Raw genomic sequence first — 18842 nt, 5'->3', positions numbered from 1 at the left:
TGACAATCATAATCACAGTATCAATGTGGAAGACTGAGACTGGATGCACAGGCTGCAGGTTCATGTTCACACCCCCCCACACCCCCCCACCCACCAGTTAGAGTTGTGTCCTCACTTGTGTTGTTTGTTCATGCCAAAAATGACTTGTAGTGTCACTGCACTGATCAGAATGTCTGTGGACATGATTATTAATCCCTAGAGAAAATTATTCTTTTTTTTTTTTTTTTTTTTACATCTTGTTAAATTTCTTGTCATATTTTTTATGAGAGATGATATAACAACATGTCAGAGGTGCAGAAGTTCTATGCAAAACGAATCTTTTAAAACAAACTTCCGGCTGTACGCAGGGTTTGTGAGTAGCTTTGTTGAACTGGACGTATGAAGGTGAATGACTTTGTGCTGCGGGTGCAGAGAACAGGGGGTTGTGTCCCCCCCCCCTAGCTCTAAACCACTTGTCTGGCTCGCTGTCGCCAGTCCCCCAGTCTGACTCAAGTCTTCTCTCCTTTTTAGGCAGAGAGATCTTTATCTTTTAGTCCACCCCTGCCTGCATCATGGGCACTAACACACTCAGACACACAGTTCATATCTGCTCGGCTTTCCTGTAGCTCACGGCCCACACAACCACACCACCTGCAGGAACTCTGTAGTACTGCAGCGGTGAGAGCTGATTAAAGTCAAATCAGGTTAATTTTCCCTCGGCAGTGCAACTCAATAAATGTTTAAAATATCCGTTATTGGCGTAAACGATGTCCATTTAAAATATTTGTGGTTACAGTAACTTGAAGAGAAAGGAAAGAGAAAGTGATGCTGACACGGATCCACCTCCACTGGACGTGCAGGAGCTTGTCTCCAGTCTGACACAGTTGTCTTGGGTCAGTGCTGTGACTTCAGTGCAGATGGAGGGGATGTGCCGATCGAGACAAAGCCACAGCTAAAACAATAGAGCTGTAGCTGCTCAGATGGGGGTTGGGGGTGGTGTCATTTTCTCTCTTTCTCTCTCTGTCACAGATCTGTGCATCTTCTAGTGGCTGAGTGTGGCTGGAGCTGGACAGTAATTGGCCCTTCATGGCTCCGACCCTTCTTAACCCCTAACCCCTCATCTGAAGAGGAAGTGGCGACCGAGGGGCAGATTCCTTTTAAAGCAGACAGGCTTAGTGATGTCACTGCTGCAGGCAAGATAATGGTGTGGTTGTGAGTGCGAGGGAGAAAAATAGGGGGGATAGGGGGGTGACAAGTGGGAAAATGCTGGAGAGGAGAGTGAGGGAGGTGGTGAAGACAGAAGGCTGCAGGAGCGTGGACTCAGTATTTAAAAAATCTAGACACATTTCTGCCAAATGTTCCTCCTTTGAGTTTCCAGCCGGCCTTTACCCTGCAACGAGATGTTGTCCTGATACAACCCAGCGCTCAAGGTTTTATTGTGTGTGCACTCACACTGTGGATACTGCACCCGGAGGGGAGACGTCCACCTGTGCTCCGCTCTAATAATCCACTCGCTCCGGGAACATACGTAGATCTGTGATTTCTGCATGCGTGCAGCGGAAAAAACACCATCTATTAGTATGTGTCGGGAATCTACCCCCCCCTTGCTGTTGTACGTATGTGAGTGTGTGTGTGTGTGTGTGTGTGTGTATGTATATACAGTATATACACAATGAACTCCCAAATGCCAAATCCTTTCTAATAAAAAAATCCCATTTCTCAGGTAGCACACACTGTCCCTAGCCAGCAGCTGAAACGGACTGGTAGGCTTAGAGAATTCAGGAACTAATCAGGATCTCTGCAGTATCAGCCGCTGAGGAGAAATGGCAAATAGTGTGTGCATGTTGTGTAGGCTATTCTTTTTCTTCTTTTTTTTTTGCATTGGAAAATGTGTTGTTTGTTAAGACTGAAAGATAATTTTAGGTTATAAAAAGACAAAACATGTATTGTACAAAAATATGTACTTTTCTAAACGGATTGAGATTCTGCTTGTAGTTTGAAATGCTGTAATTAAACTATTATGGAAATTGTGAAAACTTTCCTCTTTTCTGCAGCTGTCTGTGTCCTGCACATACTCACACAATCACAACAATATGTCTGTCTCACGTGTTTGCGTTAATTTGGTGTCTGCTCTCATCTGTTGTGCAGTTTGTGTACATGCATGTTTGTTTGTTTTTTGTTGCTGTCACGTGTTTTAATCAGAACAGAAGTCGATTTGCCGACGGAGGTAATTATATCATATTATTTCACTCATAGCGCAACTCGACCCTTAACTGTGTGTTTGACTCCATCCTTTGTGTACAGTGAATGTTTACCGTGTGTGTTGTGTTGTGCATAAATTCAGCCCTGATCTTTCATGGTTAATATACTGTATGATTTGACTGCAAAGCGTCTCATTGGCTAGAAACACACACACACACACACAGACACACACACACACACAGACACACACACAATCTGCTTACTTGGATGCCCTTCACCTAGCTTAACTACCATTTAAGTCTAGACCTTGAGATAATTGGCTTAACAGACCTCTACACAAGAATCGGACATGGTATTAACATGATTTCAATTTTTTTTTGTAAGGTGAATTTTGCCTTTGTGTGTCTGTGTGTGTGTGTGTGTGTGTGTGTGTGAGCTCTTTTATTTCCCAACCTTCAAACTTCATGTCACCGTCTGTGTTTGTCTTTCTGTCTGTGTTTTCGCTGTCCATAGCCGAGACCTTCGAGAGCAGTGGAGGCAGACCGACTGTTGTGTTGTGTGTTTATAGTATCTCTTTGCCTTTATTGCTTTAGTATGGAGGAAGAGCTGTTGCCAGGGCAACTGTAGCTTTGACTGGGATTGGGGTGGCCATGGGAATTGATGGTACATTTCTAGACCTTGCTGCTAATTAAATGTAATAACTGAGAAGTGACGTCTCGGTTTATTCAAACGAGCTTCACTCAACAATAATCTTTTCTCTCTCTTTCTCTCTCTCTCTCGTATCTCCTCCGTCCCTCTCTCTCTCTCTCTGTCCCTACAGTGAATGACTTCACGGTGATCCGTAAAAAGTTCAAGTGCCCCTACTGCAGCTTCTCCGCTATGCACCAGTGCATCCTGAAGAGGCACATGCGCTCACACACCGGGGAGAGGCCCTACCCCTGTGAAATCTGTGGCAAGAAGTTCACCAGGAGGGAGCACATGAAGAGGCACACGCTGGTGAGGGGCCGCACACCGTCATCTATAGGTTTTTCAACATCTGCTTTGATGAACTGGTCAAAAATAAATAGATGTATACATGAAATTTATAATTTACTCTTTACATCTCACATAAAGCTTCTTGTAACTGCCAAATATGCTCCAGTATGTCATAGTCCGGACACGTTCAGCTCTACCTGTGCCAGATGAACTCTACCAACAACCTGTTCTGGGCACCAACAAACTTCTTCTGCAATTATACTTATTTAGTATAAATAGAATAAAATCTCTGAGTGTCATAGAATAAAATCTTTCTTTTAAAAATGTCTCAGTGTAGAAAATATAGCATTTACATTAAGCAGAATACACACAGACAGATTGGGCAGTAAATTAGGGAGCGTGCCTATGTTCCCACAGCCCTATGTTCCCACAGCCCTATACTCGCACAGCTCTATGTTCCCACAGCACTATGTTCCCACAGCACTATGTTCCCACAGCTCTATATTCCCACAGCCCTATGTTCCCACAGCTCTATGTTCCCACAGCCCAATGTTCCCACAGCTCTATGTTCCCACAGCCCTATGTTCCCACAGCCCTATACTCCCACAGCACTATGTTCCCACAGCTCTATGTTCCCACAGCCCTATGTTCCCACAGCCCTATACTCCCACAGCCCTATACTCCCACAGCCCTATGTTCCCACAGCCCTATACTCCCACAGCTCTATGTTCCCACAGCCCTATGTTCCCACAGCCCAATGTTCCCACAGCCCTATACTCCCACAGCTCTATGTTCCCACAGCACTATGTTCCCACAGCTCTATGTTCCCACAGCCCTATATTCCCACAGCCCTATATTCCCACAGCCCTATGTTCCCACAGCTCTATGTTCCCACAGCCCAATGTTCCCACAGCTCTATGTTCCCACAGCCCTATGTTCCCACAGCCCTATACTCCCACAGCACTATGTTCCCACAGCTCTATGTTCCCACAGCCCTATGTTCCCACAGCCCTATACTCCCACAGCCCTATACTCCCACAGCACTATGCTCCCACAGCTCTATACTCCCACAGCCCTATGTTCCCACAGCCCTATGTTCCCACAGCCCTATACTCCCACAGCCTATGTTCCCATAGCTCTATGTTCCCACAGCCCTATATTCCCACAGCCCTATGTTCCCACAGCCCTATGTTCCCACATTTCTAATATTCATTACAAAATTAGGCCCTATGTTCCCACAGCTCTATGTTCCCACAGCCCAATGTTCCCACAGCCCTATGTTCCCAGATTTCTAATATTCATTACAAAATGAGGCCCTATGTTCCAACAGCCCAATGTTCCCACAGCCCAATGTTCCCACAGCCCTATATTCCCACATTTCTAGTATTCATTACAAAATTAGGCTCTATGTTCCCACAGCTCTATGTTCCCACAGCCCTATATTCCCACAGCCCTATGTTCCCACAGCCCTATGTTCCCACAGTCCTATGTTCCCACAGCCCTATGTTCCCACATTTCTAGTATTCATTACAAAATTAGGCTCTATGTTCCCACAGTCCTATATTCCCACAGCCTTATGTTCCCACAGCCCTGTTCCCACAGCCCTATGTTCCCACAGCCCTATGTTCCCACATTTCTAATATTCATTACAAAATTAGGCCCTATGTTCCCACATTTCTAATATTCATTACAAAATTAGGCCCTATGTTCCAACAGTTCCCACATTTCTACCCCTGGCTTGTAGTTAAGGGTTCACCATTCTGTAGCTGGTGATTTGAAGGAGCTAGCTAGCTTCCAAACTCTCTTGAGCTCAACACCGCTAACCCTAACCCTAATTTTCTGAAAAATCTAGAAATGTGGGAACATAGGGCTGTGGGAACAACGTAAATTACACCTTATCCAAAGTGTAAATGACTGATTGTTTGAAATGATGTGTTTCTGTCCAACAGGTCCACAGCAAAGACAAGAAGTACGTATGTAAAGTGTGCAGCCGGGTCTTCATGTCGGCAGCCAGCGTGGGAATCAAACACGGCTCCCGGCGCCACGGCGTCTGCGCCGACTGCTCAGGCCGGGGCATGGCCGCGCTGCTGGACCACAACGGCGAGGTGGGAGGAGACATCTCCCCCGAGGAGGAGCTGTATCCCGGCGACCGCTTCCACGACGACCAGGCGGAGTGCGACGGCGACGGCGAGGGCGAGGAGGAGATGCTGGTGGAAGGGGACGGCGAGATGATGGGAGAAGGGGAGGAGGAGGCGGTGAAGTGGAAGGACTCAGGGATGAGCGCCGAGGCAGACGCGGCACTGGACAATGAGAAGGAGGAGAGCGACTCCTCGGCGCAGGAGGGCGAGCAGCAGAACGGGACTGAGCGGGAGTTCACCTGGATCTCCTAGAACCCGCCCGGCTCCTGCTCGAGTCACGTGACCTCCTGAAGATCTCCTGCGATCTGCTGGGCAGACACCACTGCTCTCTTTACCCGTTCGTCCCCACGTGGGCGGGCCTTCCTCGGAACGGAAATGCTGTAGGGTGATGCGCGACAATGATCTAAAACCGTTATGAGTGACATGCTCGAATGCACACACACAGACACACAGACACACACACACACACACACACACACACACAGACACACACACACTTAGGCTATTCTCAACCTTGGCTGCCATAGTAGAGGGAGAGTGGTGAAGAGTTGGCTCAAGGCTTTTTCTGCTTACCTCCTTTACTTTTGATGCAGTGTTGCGTTTTTGTTTTTTTTTGTGTATGTGTGTGTTTGTTCTTTTCTTTCTTGAGGGTTCAGGCCAGAGTCCAGTAAGTTTTCTACTCCGTCACAGCAGGAATCAACGAGGACGCTGCCAAGGACACGGCCGACGTCAGACTGTAACTTTGTATGTTTGCCATCACAATCACCATGGAAACCAAGAATCACTGACAGTGTAGGGAAACAGCCAGGAGGAGGATGAAGAGGAGGGAGGGGGGTCCACCTCGGCTGTATTGTTTCTAGGGAAAGTGTCTCTCTCTCTACGACTGAAGGGAGAGTTTGAATCTATTGCAAAGCTTCGTGTGTGTCGGAGGACGGGGGGGGGCGGCCCGTTGGCACGGCGATGCAGAGTCCTACTGCCACAGACTTGCACTTTAACGACAACTGACTCCTATCAAAGCCCTGAACCCGTGGTTTACATTTTTTGATCTGATCTTGACTGACCTAGACAACTCGGTGACCGCACCTACCTTTAAGGACGAACTTCACGTCCTCTTGACTGTTATCACAAAATCGAGATCACTGAATCTTTGTGCAGATTGCTGTTTCTATATAGCCGCTGCCTTTCGGTGGGGTCCTTAATCTTTTTCTTCACTTGAGTTTACCACCGCGGTTTCTTATCGATTCATTCCAACGAGAAATTTGAGAAAATGTACATACAGATTTGCTTTTATGGGGGATTTAAAACAAGGGAGTGAAGTGTGTGTGTGTGTGTGAGAGAGAGAGAGAGAGTTTTAAACACGGTGCACATCGGCTTCTGCTTCCCTGTTTGGAAACAAACTCATCACGAGCACAGAGTGGATCCACAGCACCGAAACCACAAGCTCTTTCTGTCTCTCTCTCAAGTTCCTCTCGGACCTGAGAGCCTCGTCTCTCACCTGTTTCTGTTTCCGTTTCCCTTGCTCATGTAATTCCAGTTTCTGAACACACAGATTATGCAGACTCTTTATCTTTCTTTTGGTGAAATATATATATATATATATATATTTTTTTTTTCTTTCCCTCCAGCTTTGTAAGGTTTAAAAGAAGATGATCAAAACTTGTGCTTGAAAATTCAGAGTTTGATATTTGTAGAGAGTGTAATATTCATTTGCTTTGTTTTAACGGCTATTTATTGAAGAACCCTGTTTGTGGATTCCTGATTCTTTTGAGAATTCCCTCCTCTGTGTGTGTGTGCGTGTGTGCGTGTGTGCGTGACTACCTGAGTGTCCAAAAAAGTCTATATTGATTTTCTTAAGATTCTTTCCATGTTTTTTGGCAAAGTTGATGACAATTCAAGTGAGGCAGATGATGTGTCTTATTATGATTATCAGAACTATGATTACTGTTGTTGATGTTACTATTATTAATTATTATTATTATTAAGTGCTGGATGCTAAGCTTTATTGTGTGTTCTTTTTTTTGATATTTTATATCTTGTAAAAGGGAACAAAAGCTTTTATACTTTGCCTTGTTGTGGACAGCAAGCCATGGGGCTTTTACAAACCTTTTATTGTGCCAGTTTACTCATTTCCTGTCGTATTTGCTTTTTCCTTATTTTCAACCAAGGGGGGAAACAAGGTCACCGTCAGACTTCTCTGTTAGATATTGATTGAAACATATATTCCGCACACGCTTTTTTTGCATCACTAATGTAAACTAATTGATTAATATCGAACCAAAACCGATCTAGTACCTTGTATACATGAAGTGCTTTTGTTTCACAGTCTGTGTGTGCAGGTGCTTTTTGATTTATTGTTGTGGTTAACAGTTTTGTTGTTGTTGTTTTTTTTACTATTATTATTATTTTTGAACCTGTCACTATTTGTCACAGTTTGAAAATGTGCACATGTTATGGTATTATCGTGACTATGAAGGGCTGCGTGAAAGGACCGGCTAGCTTTTGAAGACTGCATCTTAGAACCAAGCAGATTTTTTTGTGTCTATTTCCTTTGTGCGACTGTCTCACGCCTTCACAGGGACACAATCAAGTAGAAATGCAACACGCCGACGATGGGGTTGAGTCCACGTGCTGTGTTTCTGTCCACTGGCGTTTTAATGACTCCTCTCTTGTTCATTCACGTAAAGGGGAAGAAACTCTGGGAAACATGTTGTTGCCAGTGCTGGTCGCACACATACAGACACACAAACACACATCAGGCCTCCGCTACAGGTGCCATTGACTGCACTTCCCATCAACCCCCACTGAAAAAACCAGTACAATCCAATTTGTGATGCTTTCTTCATGTCCGGCGATGTCTTTTTATTTGATTGGTGTTATTTATTGGATATTTTTTTGTGTGTTTTTGTTTTTGTGTTGGACCCATTTTACGTAGTACTTTTTTCCGAGGCGACAATAGAAGAAAGACAATGGGGTAGGATTTCTACGAATGTTAATGTTGGGTGTGGAAGGAGCCCGTGATCAGCGACCAATCTCTGTCTCCCGTGGTTCTGTCGTGGCCACCGGGAGACGTCTGGATGTATGTGTGTGACCCCCCCCCCCCTGACCCTCCCACCCCCCCACCCCTGTTCCTGCGCTCTTCTCACAACCTGTACCGTATGTCTTCTTCCTCATACCGGGTTTTACTTCAGGAAAACGTCTGCCATCAGCCCCTCAAATATGTGCCTCAATGACATTCCACCCGTGTGTGCTTGTTGTGAGAGTGCTTGCTCCGTGACCACCTGTGTCGACGGAGAGAGATTAACCGAGATGTGACTGATCATATTAGAGGATGATAACTTTCGACGAGACAAATCATGATGGGCGCCTACGATTTCTCCTTCCCGCCGCGTGTTGATGACCTTCTGTGCCCTGATTCCGTGGTCTTAACTGCATGCCTGTGTTCATTTTTGTCATACCAAAGCGACGTCTTCGGCATCTGCACACAACCGTCTCATTCCACACGATGCAAAACTGGAACTGTTTGCTCTGCTGCAGATGAATATGGGTATTCTTAGACGTGTACAAATTGCAATCCTCATTTAGCCTGTACAGCTTGATTCACATGTGCAAAATCATGAAGCCATAGATATGGGTATATCTATATTATACTATATTTCAAAATTTGGCGCTTTTTACTTTAGATTTTGTTCTTCTACTAAGAGTGATGTGTGTATACCTTCATATATATGAATTTATATTACTATTATATATTATTTATTTTCCCCCTCGAGTTTCAGAGGGTGTTTAATTTGTAAAAGTTTGCCCTTGCAGCTTGAGGTTTGTTTATTTTCATTGGGAATATTGTTCAATATGATACTGACTTTATATTGATGATTATCATAAACCTGTGTTTGTAACAAAATGTGTTAAATAATCAACAACAAAAAAAAAAAGCCTGTCCTGTTTTTACACCCGTTTTGTTTCGGGCAGATTTAAGTGCTCTTGTGCAGATATTTTTCGGTTGATAGTACTGATCACAAAAACGTTTTTACCATGAGCCTCCTGTTTTGATGTTGGGGCGGGCAAGCCTCTTTCTAACTTCATGTTTAGTGGAAGAATTAGCTTGAGTATTATTTGCAAAAACCAATCAGTCTCAATAAATTTTGAAATTGCTGCTGTAAAGAAGTGACCGACTGTGTGCTGTGCCTTTTTGTGTGTTGTCATTAGCAACCGCTGTCCACAAGGGGTCAGAATAGACAAGTCAAACAAAGAAGATACAGGGATGAACCCAGTCAACATTAGCTTCCATCACCGCACGTCAAATTTTATCATAAACTAATCTCCTGAAGTGACTCATCTACATATTAAATAAAAAAAAAAATGAATGGGACACCAGCCTTCTTTTCTTCCATTCAGATTTATTTTCTTTCTGTCACATTATATCACATTGATCACATTATCAGCATCATACATGGTCATCCATCTTTTCAAGCACTAGTCACGGGCTTGACATTCACACAAATACTCTTTGAGTGCACCACTCCTCAGAAAGTGCTTCCTCCGTGCGTGGGAGGGGGGGGGGGGGGGTGCTGTTGAAGACCAGAGGCGGAGCCCACACGCAGGAGGAATCTCGCCCCTCCAGTGACGACCCGAGGCTAATCTCACGTTTCCCTTCAAAATGCGCCGCCCTGCACATGTGGTCAGCGGCGAGTGTGTTTGCATTGAGAGGGAAACGAGCTACATCAGCCCTGGGTCATCAGTTCCTGAAGGGGGGGGGGGACATCTAACACATAAAAACCCTTCAGTGTTCTTTCTCCTAACACAAAAACAAAACAGGAAAGAAATGAGCGATGCTAGACATGCAAAACAACCTCAAACTCAACTCAGACAATCAATCAATCATCAATCAATCAATAAGAAAAACAGGAACAAAGCAAAACAAAAATTAAAAAAAATAAAGTCAGTTTTCACCCCAGCCAGTTTAAGGCTCAGTAAAAACACGACAGGGAAAACGTGATGTGACAGACAGAGTGTAAAAGCCTGTGGACAAACGATACGAGCACAGTAGAAGAAGCCGGAAAAATGAGTGGAGCTGCCATTGCAATGCATTACATTTGATTTGGAAGGAGATCTATTGGCTTTGCTGCTGCTGGTTTACACACAAATGAAAACTGACAAGAAAGCAGCACACAAACTTTTGTGACATATTTGGAAAATACGAAGGCTTTTTTTTTTATGCACATTTCAAGGGTTTAGTTTAGCTTAATATACTGGGTAAAGGCTTAGGTGGGACCACAGTAAAGCTGGAGAGCACACGAACAGGAAATGGAAAAGGACAAGGTGATTAAAGAAGAATCACTGTAGTGAGTAAGGAAATGGGAAGGATATGTCGAGTAGGAAACAAGTGGAAAACACTAAAAGCGTGCCGTCTGTTGGAATGTGCAGGGCAGGATACAGGTTCCCGCCAGGTTAAAAAAACGTTTTTATCATGACCCCCCCCAAAATAAGGGCGAAGGTTATCCTGCCTATCAACACCTTAACGTCACAACCACAAACAACATCCACGATAACCACACATTCCAAAACAAATTCTAAATGGCAGGGAGAAAAGACAACAACATCAACAATAACATCAACAAAAAAAGACGAAACAGCAACAGTGTGAGCGAGTCGCCCGGATGTCACCAGAGAAAAAAGCTCAAGTTAGTTCTTGTTCCATTATAAAGCACACGATTGCACAAAGTAAGATAGTAAAGCAATACTGCATGGTTGTGTTATGATCTAGCAGTGTGGCGACAGCTGTCTGTGGGTGTTAAAGGTTCGGAGGCTAAAAAATCTGGACGCGCTACTGGTTCTCTACAGGCAGTACACAACAAGCCAACAAATAGAACGACAAAAAAAGACTTTTCTTTTTGTGGGTTTTTACATTCAACAGGTTTTTTGTTTTTCTCCCCTTTGCCTCTAAGCTACAATATACATTGAATCATTACGTGTTATGTTCACTATAGCTTCTCAATCGACTCTTTAAAAAAAAAAAAATGAAAGAAAAATATTCTGAGCAACTGCACTGTAAAAAAAAAGAAAAAAAAAGTTTCCTTTTCATATAACAAGATACAACAAGAAAAAGAAAACAACAATATATGAAAAAAAAGCCTCACGGTTCTCTTTTGTTGCATATGTACAAGATAGCCCTGAAACAGCAAAATCCATCAATATCGTCTCGCGTCTGATTCCCCCCCCCGTCAATCTCCAGTTCCCCTGCACGCCCGTGACCTCAGCTTTAATCTCCACCTCTCGCTTTCTACGGGAAACTGTTTAATTGTTGATCTGTTTTGCAGAAATCCACCAATAACGGATCTGTTGTCCCTTGTACCCAGAGTTCTCTCTGGCCACGATGACCCGCCCTCCCCCACCCGTCCCAGCCCAGCCGAGCTCTTAACGATGCAGCCTGGGCCTCAATCGCAACTGGCCAGTTTAGTGCATCTAAAAAAAAGCGGTGGAGCGGAGCCAACCAGCGCAGGAGCCTGTCAGCGGATCACGTGCTCACAGGCCTGTTCAGTGCTGGCATCAGCACCGACCTCTGACCCTGCTGGTGGAATCTAAAAGTGCTTACACTGAGGATGGAGAGGGAGCTGATGGGCTGCGTTTGACACTTGATATTTGACCAAACTGGAGATAACAGAATTAAAAGTGATATCCAGCACTAATAATAGTAACTACCTCAGCTCAGTAAAATGTAAAGAAGCTTGAACCTGTTTTTTTGTCTTTTGTTTTTTTTTGTTTAAGTAAAGGAAGCACAAAGAGGAGCTTTATGGATAGAAAGTGTGTGTGTGTGTTATATGAAAGAAACTCCAGGCGATAAAACGCTGTTAAGCATCTGTTACCAGGACGATAATGTGTAGCTACCGAATGAGACCGGTGTTTTCCCATCACTGAGACAAGGCAGGTGCTGCTCTCGGCCCTTGGCACTCCTCCAAGGAAAGGCAAAGTGACCCAAGTACCACACTGTACTTCCCAGTACCGCACCTCCACGGCTGCCAGCACCACGATGTTTAGTGCGATAAAATCCGACACAGAGAGCAAGACATCATCTGTCGAGCTGATAATGGGGGGGCCACCCGAAGGTACAGAGACCCCCGTTCCCTGATACCCCATTTCACTCCATCGGGCAGTGACGACACCCCCCTCCCAACCCCCCTCGAAAATAAACTTCAAAAATGTAAGTATATAAAATGTCCATGTATAAAAACATGTCTTTGCGCAGAGCAACATAGTGCAATTTCATTAGGTCAGTATACATTTTTTCCTTTTTAATGTTCTTTTCATTGGCACTTTGTGAAGTTTCTGACCGGAAGAGGCCTCCCGAGAGAGAGAGAGAGAGAGGGGGGAGGGGGGGCCTAGCTTATCTGGGACACCCCTGGAATAAACACTTTACAGGCAGGATTGGTAATTTTTAAAAACATCACGGTGGATTCACAACAGGAACTGAAGGACATATTAATTAAGTACTGTTACAGCCAGAGCGATCGAATGTGTGCTTCGTGTTTTTTCTTTTCTGCTTATTGACCTCGAGCTGGAAGTGAACAATCAGCCATCTGCTTCTCGCCTTTCCAGAGAAATCCTAACTGGTCAGCTACGACCAGGTGGCATCAGCCGACAGCACCAGTGACCCTGTGGCGGCAGAGGACAGTGCAGGTGTTTCTATGGCGACAGATGTGTGAGGCCGCACTGATTCTAAGTACGCTCAAAGTTGTCCTGCTTTAAACAGGGAAGGACAGGCACTCTTTGTTTCTCTGCATGTGTGTGTGTGTCAGACGTTGCCATGGTGACTAGGTAAGGTCAGTGTCAGGAGCACTCAGAGAGGAGGGGACACGGATTCTACATTCAAAACGCTGCTGACACACAGCGAGAGAGCGAATCTCCTCAAAAATATACATCTACTGTCAGGACTCTGCCTCCAGATCAGTAACACGCCTGATGAAGGTTCAATAGTTTGAGGCAAATTTGAGATTTAGGGGCTACATAAATATATAAATTGGCTTTAGTGTATGGGCTATAAGAAACAAACTTATTTAAATCTAAAGTGCGACTCGGAAGATCGTCCACAACTAATGAGGGGAAACATGAGAAAGTTCAGGGATTTACTCTAAAAGTTCAGTGTGTAAGATTAAGGTGAAAGGGGTCTATTGGCAGAAATTTAATATAAAATATTCCTTGAGCCCTTTATATTTAAATACTCTATATTTACATCAGAGCGGGTCCTCTCTACGGAGGCTGCCATGTTTTTTACATTAGTCCAAACTGGACAAACTAAACATCTTTTTGAGTTTTCTGTGAAAACCAAAGGCTGCCACTGGTTCTCTCTCATGCTTGGAACGGGATGGTGAGCTGACGGGTGTTCAGCTGCAACATGCAACTTTCACCACTAGATGTCACTAGATTCTACACACTGAACCTTTAAATTTGGCTACTGATGTGGGGCTCTGCCTTCTACTTTCATCATTATCATTATTATCATGTCTATAAATGTCATCAGGTCAATTACAAATGCGTTTCAGCCTGCAGGTGCACATTTTGAGTTTGGTAACGAGTAGTTGACTCATGTCACAGTATTTGACTTTTGCAGAAAAAACTCTGAACGTCTTTTACAAATATCTCAAATTGTAAGATGACTGCTGTCTTTGCATTTTTTCTTTGTTTTAATGTTTTATATCTTATATATATATCCAGCTGATACAGATTTAAAGCAACAAACAAATTGGGGATTAAATTTAAAGGATGACATTTTCTAAGAATGGCCAATGGAAAGGGATATATTAAAAAAATTTACATTTTTAACAAACTACAAATCTGCCTGTATTTTATCTAAAGTTGGAAAACGTGGGCCGCTACTATTTAATATTTGAGACCTATTCTAAAAAAGTAAGACTCCACTTTGGTACAACATTTTAAAACTTTTGCTACACTTACTTCCAATTGAATCAGTCTACAGTCGTTCACAGATTCTTACTTTTTTTCTTTCAAATGTCTGAGACCAGAGTAAAAGACCATTTAAAAAAGATTAAACATCTACTACAGGGAAAGTCTTGATTCCTATGAAGTTAACTTGGGGAATCTACAAATGTCTCAATGCTGGTTAATTAGCATTTTTCAAACTACTACCGATTGCGTAACCTCTCCGTTGAAAACTGTAACAAATGATTTAGAGGGCCTGACTTATTATCAGGTAGTGATTGTTGGTTTACAATCTCTATGTTATTTACCTACATATACAATTTACACCAGTCAGACTATAAGTTAGTTTCAAAGGGCAGTTATCATTCATGTATCATTCACCGTGGTAAACAATCTCTTTGAGAACATCAATTGTCAGCAAATGACAACCACAAAGAAAGAAATACAATATTAAATGCTGTAATCCTGCTGATTGCACAGTGCAACTGCTCGTTGCTTCAAGAACTCATCGCCGAAAATAAACTCTATAATACGAAATAGATATCCGCTCTCTCTGCTGCGGTTACAGTGATACTCCAAAAGATGACTCATTTCTTCAAGGAGCATATCTCTAGGGCAAAATTATAGTAAAGGAGAGAGGGACATATATTTCATGGATTGTGTACATCTCTAGAAAATATTTTTTGGAAAGTCAAGGGGAAACTCTGTACCACTTGGTGTGAGTTTTTTGTGCACTTTTTTTGCTAAATTCATAGACGTGTCGCTGGCTGTACTGAATTTAATTGGTGGGTAAGATATTGAAATAACATGCAGTCGATACACAGTACGACTGCAGGAGACAGTGATGTTAGATTTGGTATCGAGCTCACACCTACGCTGTGGGTTGTAAGTGAACCGGCGTCTTGCCTTTGGTAGGTTTGAAGTCCCTTAAACAGTGATAATGAGAAACAAAATGCTACAGAGGTCTTACCAAGCAAATCTGGTTAACCCTTAAACCTCCGAAAAGAGTCACGATCCAGCCGACAAACAGTAGCTTACATGATGCTCCTGTAACGAACAACAGAGTATACCAAAAAGCGTATCTGAAGTCTTTACACATTGCCTTGAGTTGAGAAAAAATGTGATAAACAAAAATCAAATCAGACATTTCAAAATCCAATTAAAAAGTCGTTTTTTTTTCTTATTATTCATCATCAGAGTGAAAATATCTCAGTCTTAGAAAAAGTCTCCAAACCTACATAAAGTTCTTTTTTCTTGCCGTTTTTTTCTTTTTTTTTATTAACCCACCGGTTTTATTTTCTCTTTGTGTTTGGAAACGGAAAGAGAAAGAGAAGGCGAAGCCCCGGCTGGGCTGGAGGAAGCAGCGCCGAGAGCTCCGTCGTGAAGAGATCTCCCCTCGTCTCCTCAGTGGAAGAGTCCACCTCGCCATCGCTCCCAGTGAGGAAGAGCTCATCTCACAGAGGTTGGGAAGGGGACTGGATTAGTCGGTGAATCTCTGACAGGCTTTTTTCCAGCGACAGGCTGTGCACCACATGTCTCTCTTCTCCATGCCGTACACCTTTCGGCACTTCTTTGCCTCCCCACGGGGTTTCCTTGGTAACAGCAGATGTGACAGCATAAGGACATGCACACAGACATCCAGGCACCCACACAGGCAAATAAAACCAAAAACATGCACATATGTACAATGTGCTCGGTGGGACCTAAATGTATCCCTTTGCATAGAGGTGCATTTCCCATCAACAATTAATTATAACTGAGAATGAATTTATATAATTTTTCTATAGAAAGATTCAGGATAATTTATAATAATGTAAACTAGAATCAGACTAGAATCATGTGAGATGAAAAACTCTGGACCTCCTACTGAGGAAGGGATAAAACAGCTTCAGGTTCACAGTCAAATTCCCCACAGCGTGATTTAGATTTGAATTATAATTAAAATCGCTTCTGCTGGCTGCACTTTAAAAAAGCTCACGTTAAATCCTAAAGTTAGCCTACGAGGACTGAGTCTGAAATGTGGTGTTATTTTGGATTATATGAGAGTGCAGAGGGAAACTGGATCCAAGATGGTCTCCTGTCTGCAGAACTTTGAATGCAAGACAAGTTAATATTGAGCTCAAAGGATGATGTGGGGACTTCAGACAAAATGTCATGGTTTGTCCGTCAAAGCTTTTAAAACTACACTAACATGTTATTGTGTAACTGTATGTTGTGTGTCTGCAGACTGAATTCACACGTTGTTCATGAATCTACGGAGCTTAGTTTAGTCTATCAACTTATTTTGTTGAATCACTTTGTCCTTGCAATCATCATCTTCTTACTCATTTGTATTCATACAAATTATGTATGGGGACATTGCACATAATCAAATGCAAAACATATGATAGACTGAGTTTGTGAGTAAACAGCTGCTACATACCTGGTTCCTGGTATCGACTTAGCTGGTGGCGTTACCAAAGCAGGGTTCTTAATAACAGTGGTGTGTGTGTTGGCTGCCGGCTGCCGCTTTTCACCGATGCTGACAGTTCGGACGTGGGTCACAGGCCCCTGCAAGAGAGAGGAGACACCATGAGGGCCGCACCCAGTATTCAGAAACTGTCACTAAAGTTTTTCAGAGTATGTTTCTCAAGTAATTTTTCATATTTTACAGTGAAACAGTTTCCTGTTTTATGAACCGTCTCTGCTCCAGCAACAAGCATTTATATGATATTATACTTGTTACGGTCATTATCATTGTAACCGACATGAAAACCAGGCACAGAGAACACAGATAGCTTTAGTAACAATAACTGTGGCGCTCTGTGCTGTGCAACGTCAAAAAGCAACAGACAGACAAGTAACATACGCAGTTACATGCATTGCTGTGGTTTTGATTAATATGACTTAAAAATGTCTGTTTTTCTGTGTTTATCAGATGAAGAGCATTCGTTACACGCACCATAATCACTAACTGGCGGCTCAATCTTACTCACCTTCCTGTTTCCACCATTCAACATCATTTCATCTTAAATTCATCTGTATGTCTTTATCTACAACCAGAGAAGCTGGTATTACACAGGTTCTTCTGTCCCTGCAGCGGAGGAGGCCCTTAAGTTTTATTATTGATTTTAAGATCCTTTTATTGGATCGTAAATCTTTAAACAGTTCTGTGCCTGAGTACGTCTGATGTGCTTTTAAGATACAGTTTGTGCCTCCAACATCCCTCAGGACCTCGTAGTGTCTCCTGTGGAGTGCTGGAGCTGAGACTCCGATTCATGGACGTGCCGCACTCAATGGTTTGCAAAAGACACGGAGGATTTTACGATGCAATATTTAAAGCTTGTTTTTGACACATATGCATTTTGTTTTTGAATTTCTCTTCTTATATGCATAACACTGAAACAGCACATCAAGTATCAACGATTCAAATGTGGCATAACCTTGCATGCACTTCAGATTTATTTAAATGACCGTAAATAGCATCTTTGGATGAATTCTGCAATGTTCAGACAGAATGATGCTGCTCTATACAAAAAGATGATGGTTCAGTCAAGCACGGGGTGAAAAAACTAGAGCGACAAACAGCTTAAATAGCCACAAGTGGAGAAACAGCGGGAGCGTAGTTAAGATTCAGATAAAAAGGCGTGAGACAGAGCCTCACTCACCGGGGTGCCTTTGAAAATGACAGGAGGGGACTGCCACGACACACTGATGCCATTCCCAATCCCAGTTCCAGGCCGGGTCCCATTACCACTGTCTAACCCTGCCAGCTCGGGACCCACTGGGATATTCACTGGAGCAGTGGCCTGGAACATGGTCACCCCACCACAGCCAGGAGAGGACGTGACAGAAACAAGGACGGACAGGAAACGTGCAGAATGAAACAGACAGAAAGAGGGTACAGAAAACAGAGATCACATAATTAGCGCGGGACCGATTATTTTCTCCACTTTTTAAACTAAAACGTGCTTTCATATCAACACTGATCATGAATCAAGATCAAAGTTGTCTTTTGTATTTTGCACAAACTGACAATTTTAAACTTTGACAACAATAGTTCAAGAATCCTGGCAGGTTCTGTACAATACAGCACAAAACAGTTTCTATGTCAACATAAAGAATAGCAGAGAAAACACGGTGATCAGTGTTGAATAGAGGAGCATGAGTATAAGCAATCCGGAGAAAATGAAACATGAGAAGCTGTTGCACTGCATATGCATTGACGTAAGCGTACTTTAACATGCGTTTGGTGTTGTCATGGCAACTAAAACTTCAATACAACCTTGAACCGCTGCGCAGGACTGAATTCAATATTGAATATTTTAAAGATTTCTACCTCAAGCTGAAAGCATTTCAATTTTGTTTACCTCCAAGGCTGTAAAAGTAAGCAACACACATGAATTGGTAACTGTTAGAAGTGCAGAAAGTAAAATGAAGACAACGAGCAAAAGGAAGAGGAAGAAGGCACGGACAACCAGACCTGCACAGCACTTCACATGAAGTGTTTCCAGCAGATTTAAGCCACATGACTACAAGTTTCCAGGCTTAAACATTTCTAGACTTAATTCTTAATGTAAAATTGTGTTAATATTTGAAACCTAAGATTATTGCTTTTATTGCTGCACTGATGTC

The 18842-nt window shown here is 43.1% G+C and overlaps 2 protein-coding genes across 3 annotated transcripts in view; one reads left to right on the top strand and one right to left on the bottom strand.

The window, feature by feature from the left end:
* zbtb46 (zinc finger and BTB domain containing 46) overlaps nucleotides 1–5683 on the top strand; it is a 60770-nt gene extending 55087 nt beyond the window's left edge. Inside the window, exons 8-9 of the mRNA XM_061075407.1 lie at nucleotides 3002–3177; nucleotides 5106–5683. Of these exons, the coding sequence (XP_060931390.1) occupies nucleotides 3002–3177; nucleotides 5106–5546 (617 nt within the window). The 3' untranslated portion in view covers nucleotides 5547–5683. The remainder of the gene's footprint in view (nucleotides 1–3001; nucleotides 3178–5105) is intronic.
* A 3988-nt stretch (nucleotides 5684–9671) lies between these two features.
* slc2a4rg (SLC2A4 regulator) overlaps nucleotides 9672–18842 on the bottom strand; it is a 39071-nt gene continuing 29900 nt past the window's right edge. The window contains exons 7-9 of one of the 2 annotated variants that reach the window (XM_061075500.1): nucleotides 17876–18016; nucleotides 16651–16778; nucleotides 9672–15820 (exon numbers count right to left, since the gene is read on the bottom strand). In XM_061075500.1, coding sequence (XP_060931483.1) covers nucleotides 15709–15820; nucleotides 16651–16778; nucleotides 17876–18016 — 381 coding nt within the window. In that variant the 3' untranslated portion in view covers nucleotides 9672–15708. The remainder of the gene's footprint in view (nucleotides 15821–16650; nucleotides 16779–17875; nucleotides 18017–18842) is intronic. The other variant, XM_061075501.1, reaches the window with a different exon arrangement.

Source organism: Limanda limanda, chromosome 7 (genome assembly GCF_963576545.1).
Source record: "Limanda limanda chromosome 7, fLimLim1.1, whole genome shotgun sequence".
Taxonomy (NCBI): Eukaryota; Metazoa; Chordata; class Actinopteri; order Pleuronectiformes; family Pleuronectidae; genus Limanda; species Limanda limanda.
This window is presented reverse-complemented; position numbering and strand designations above follow the sequence as displayed.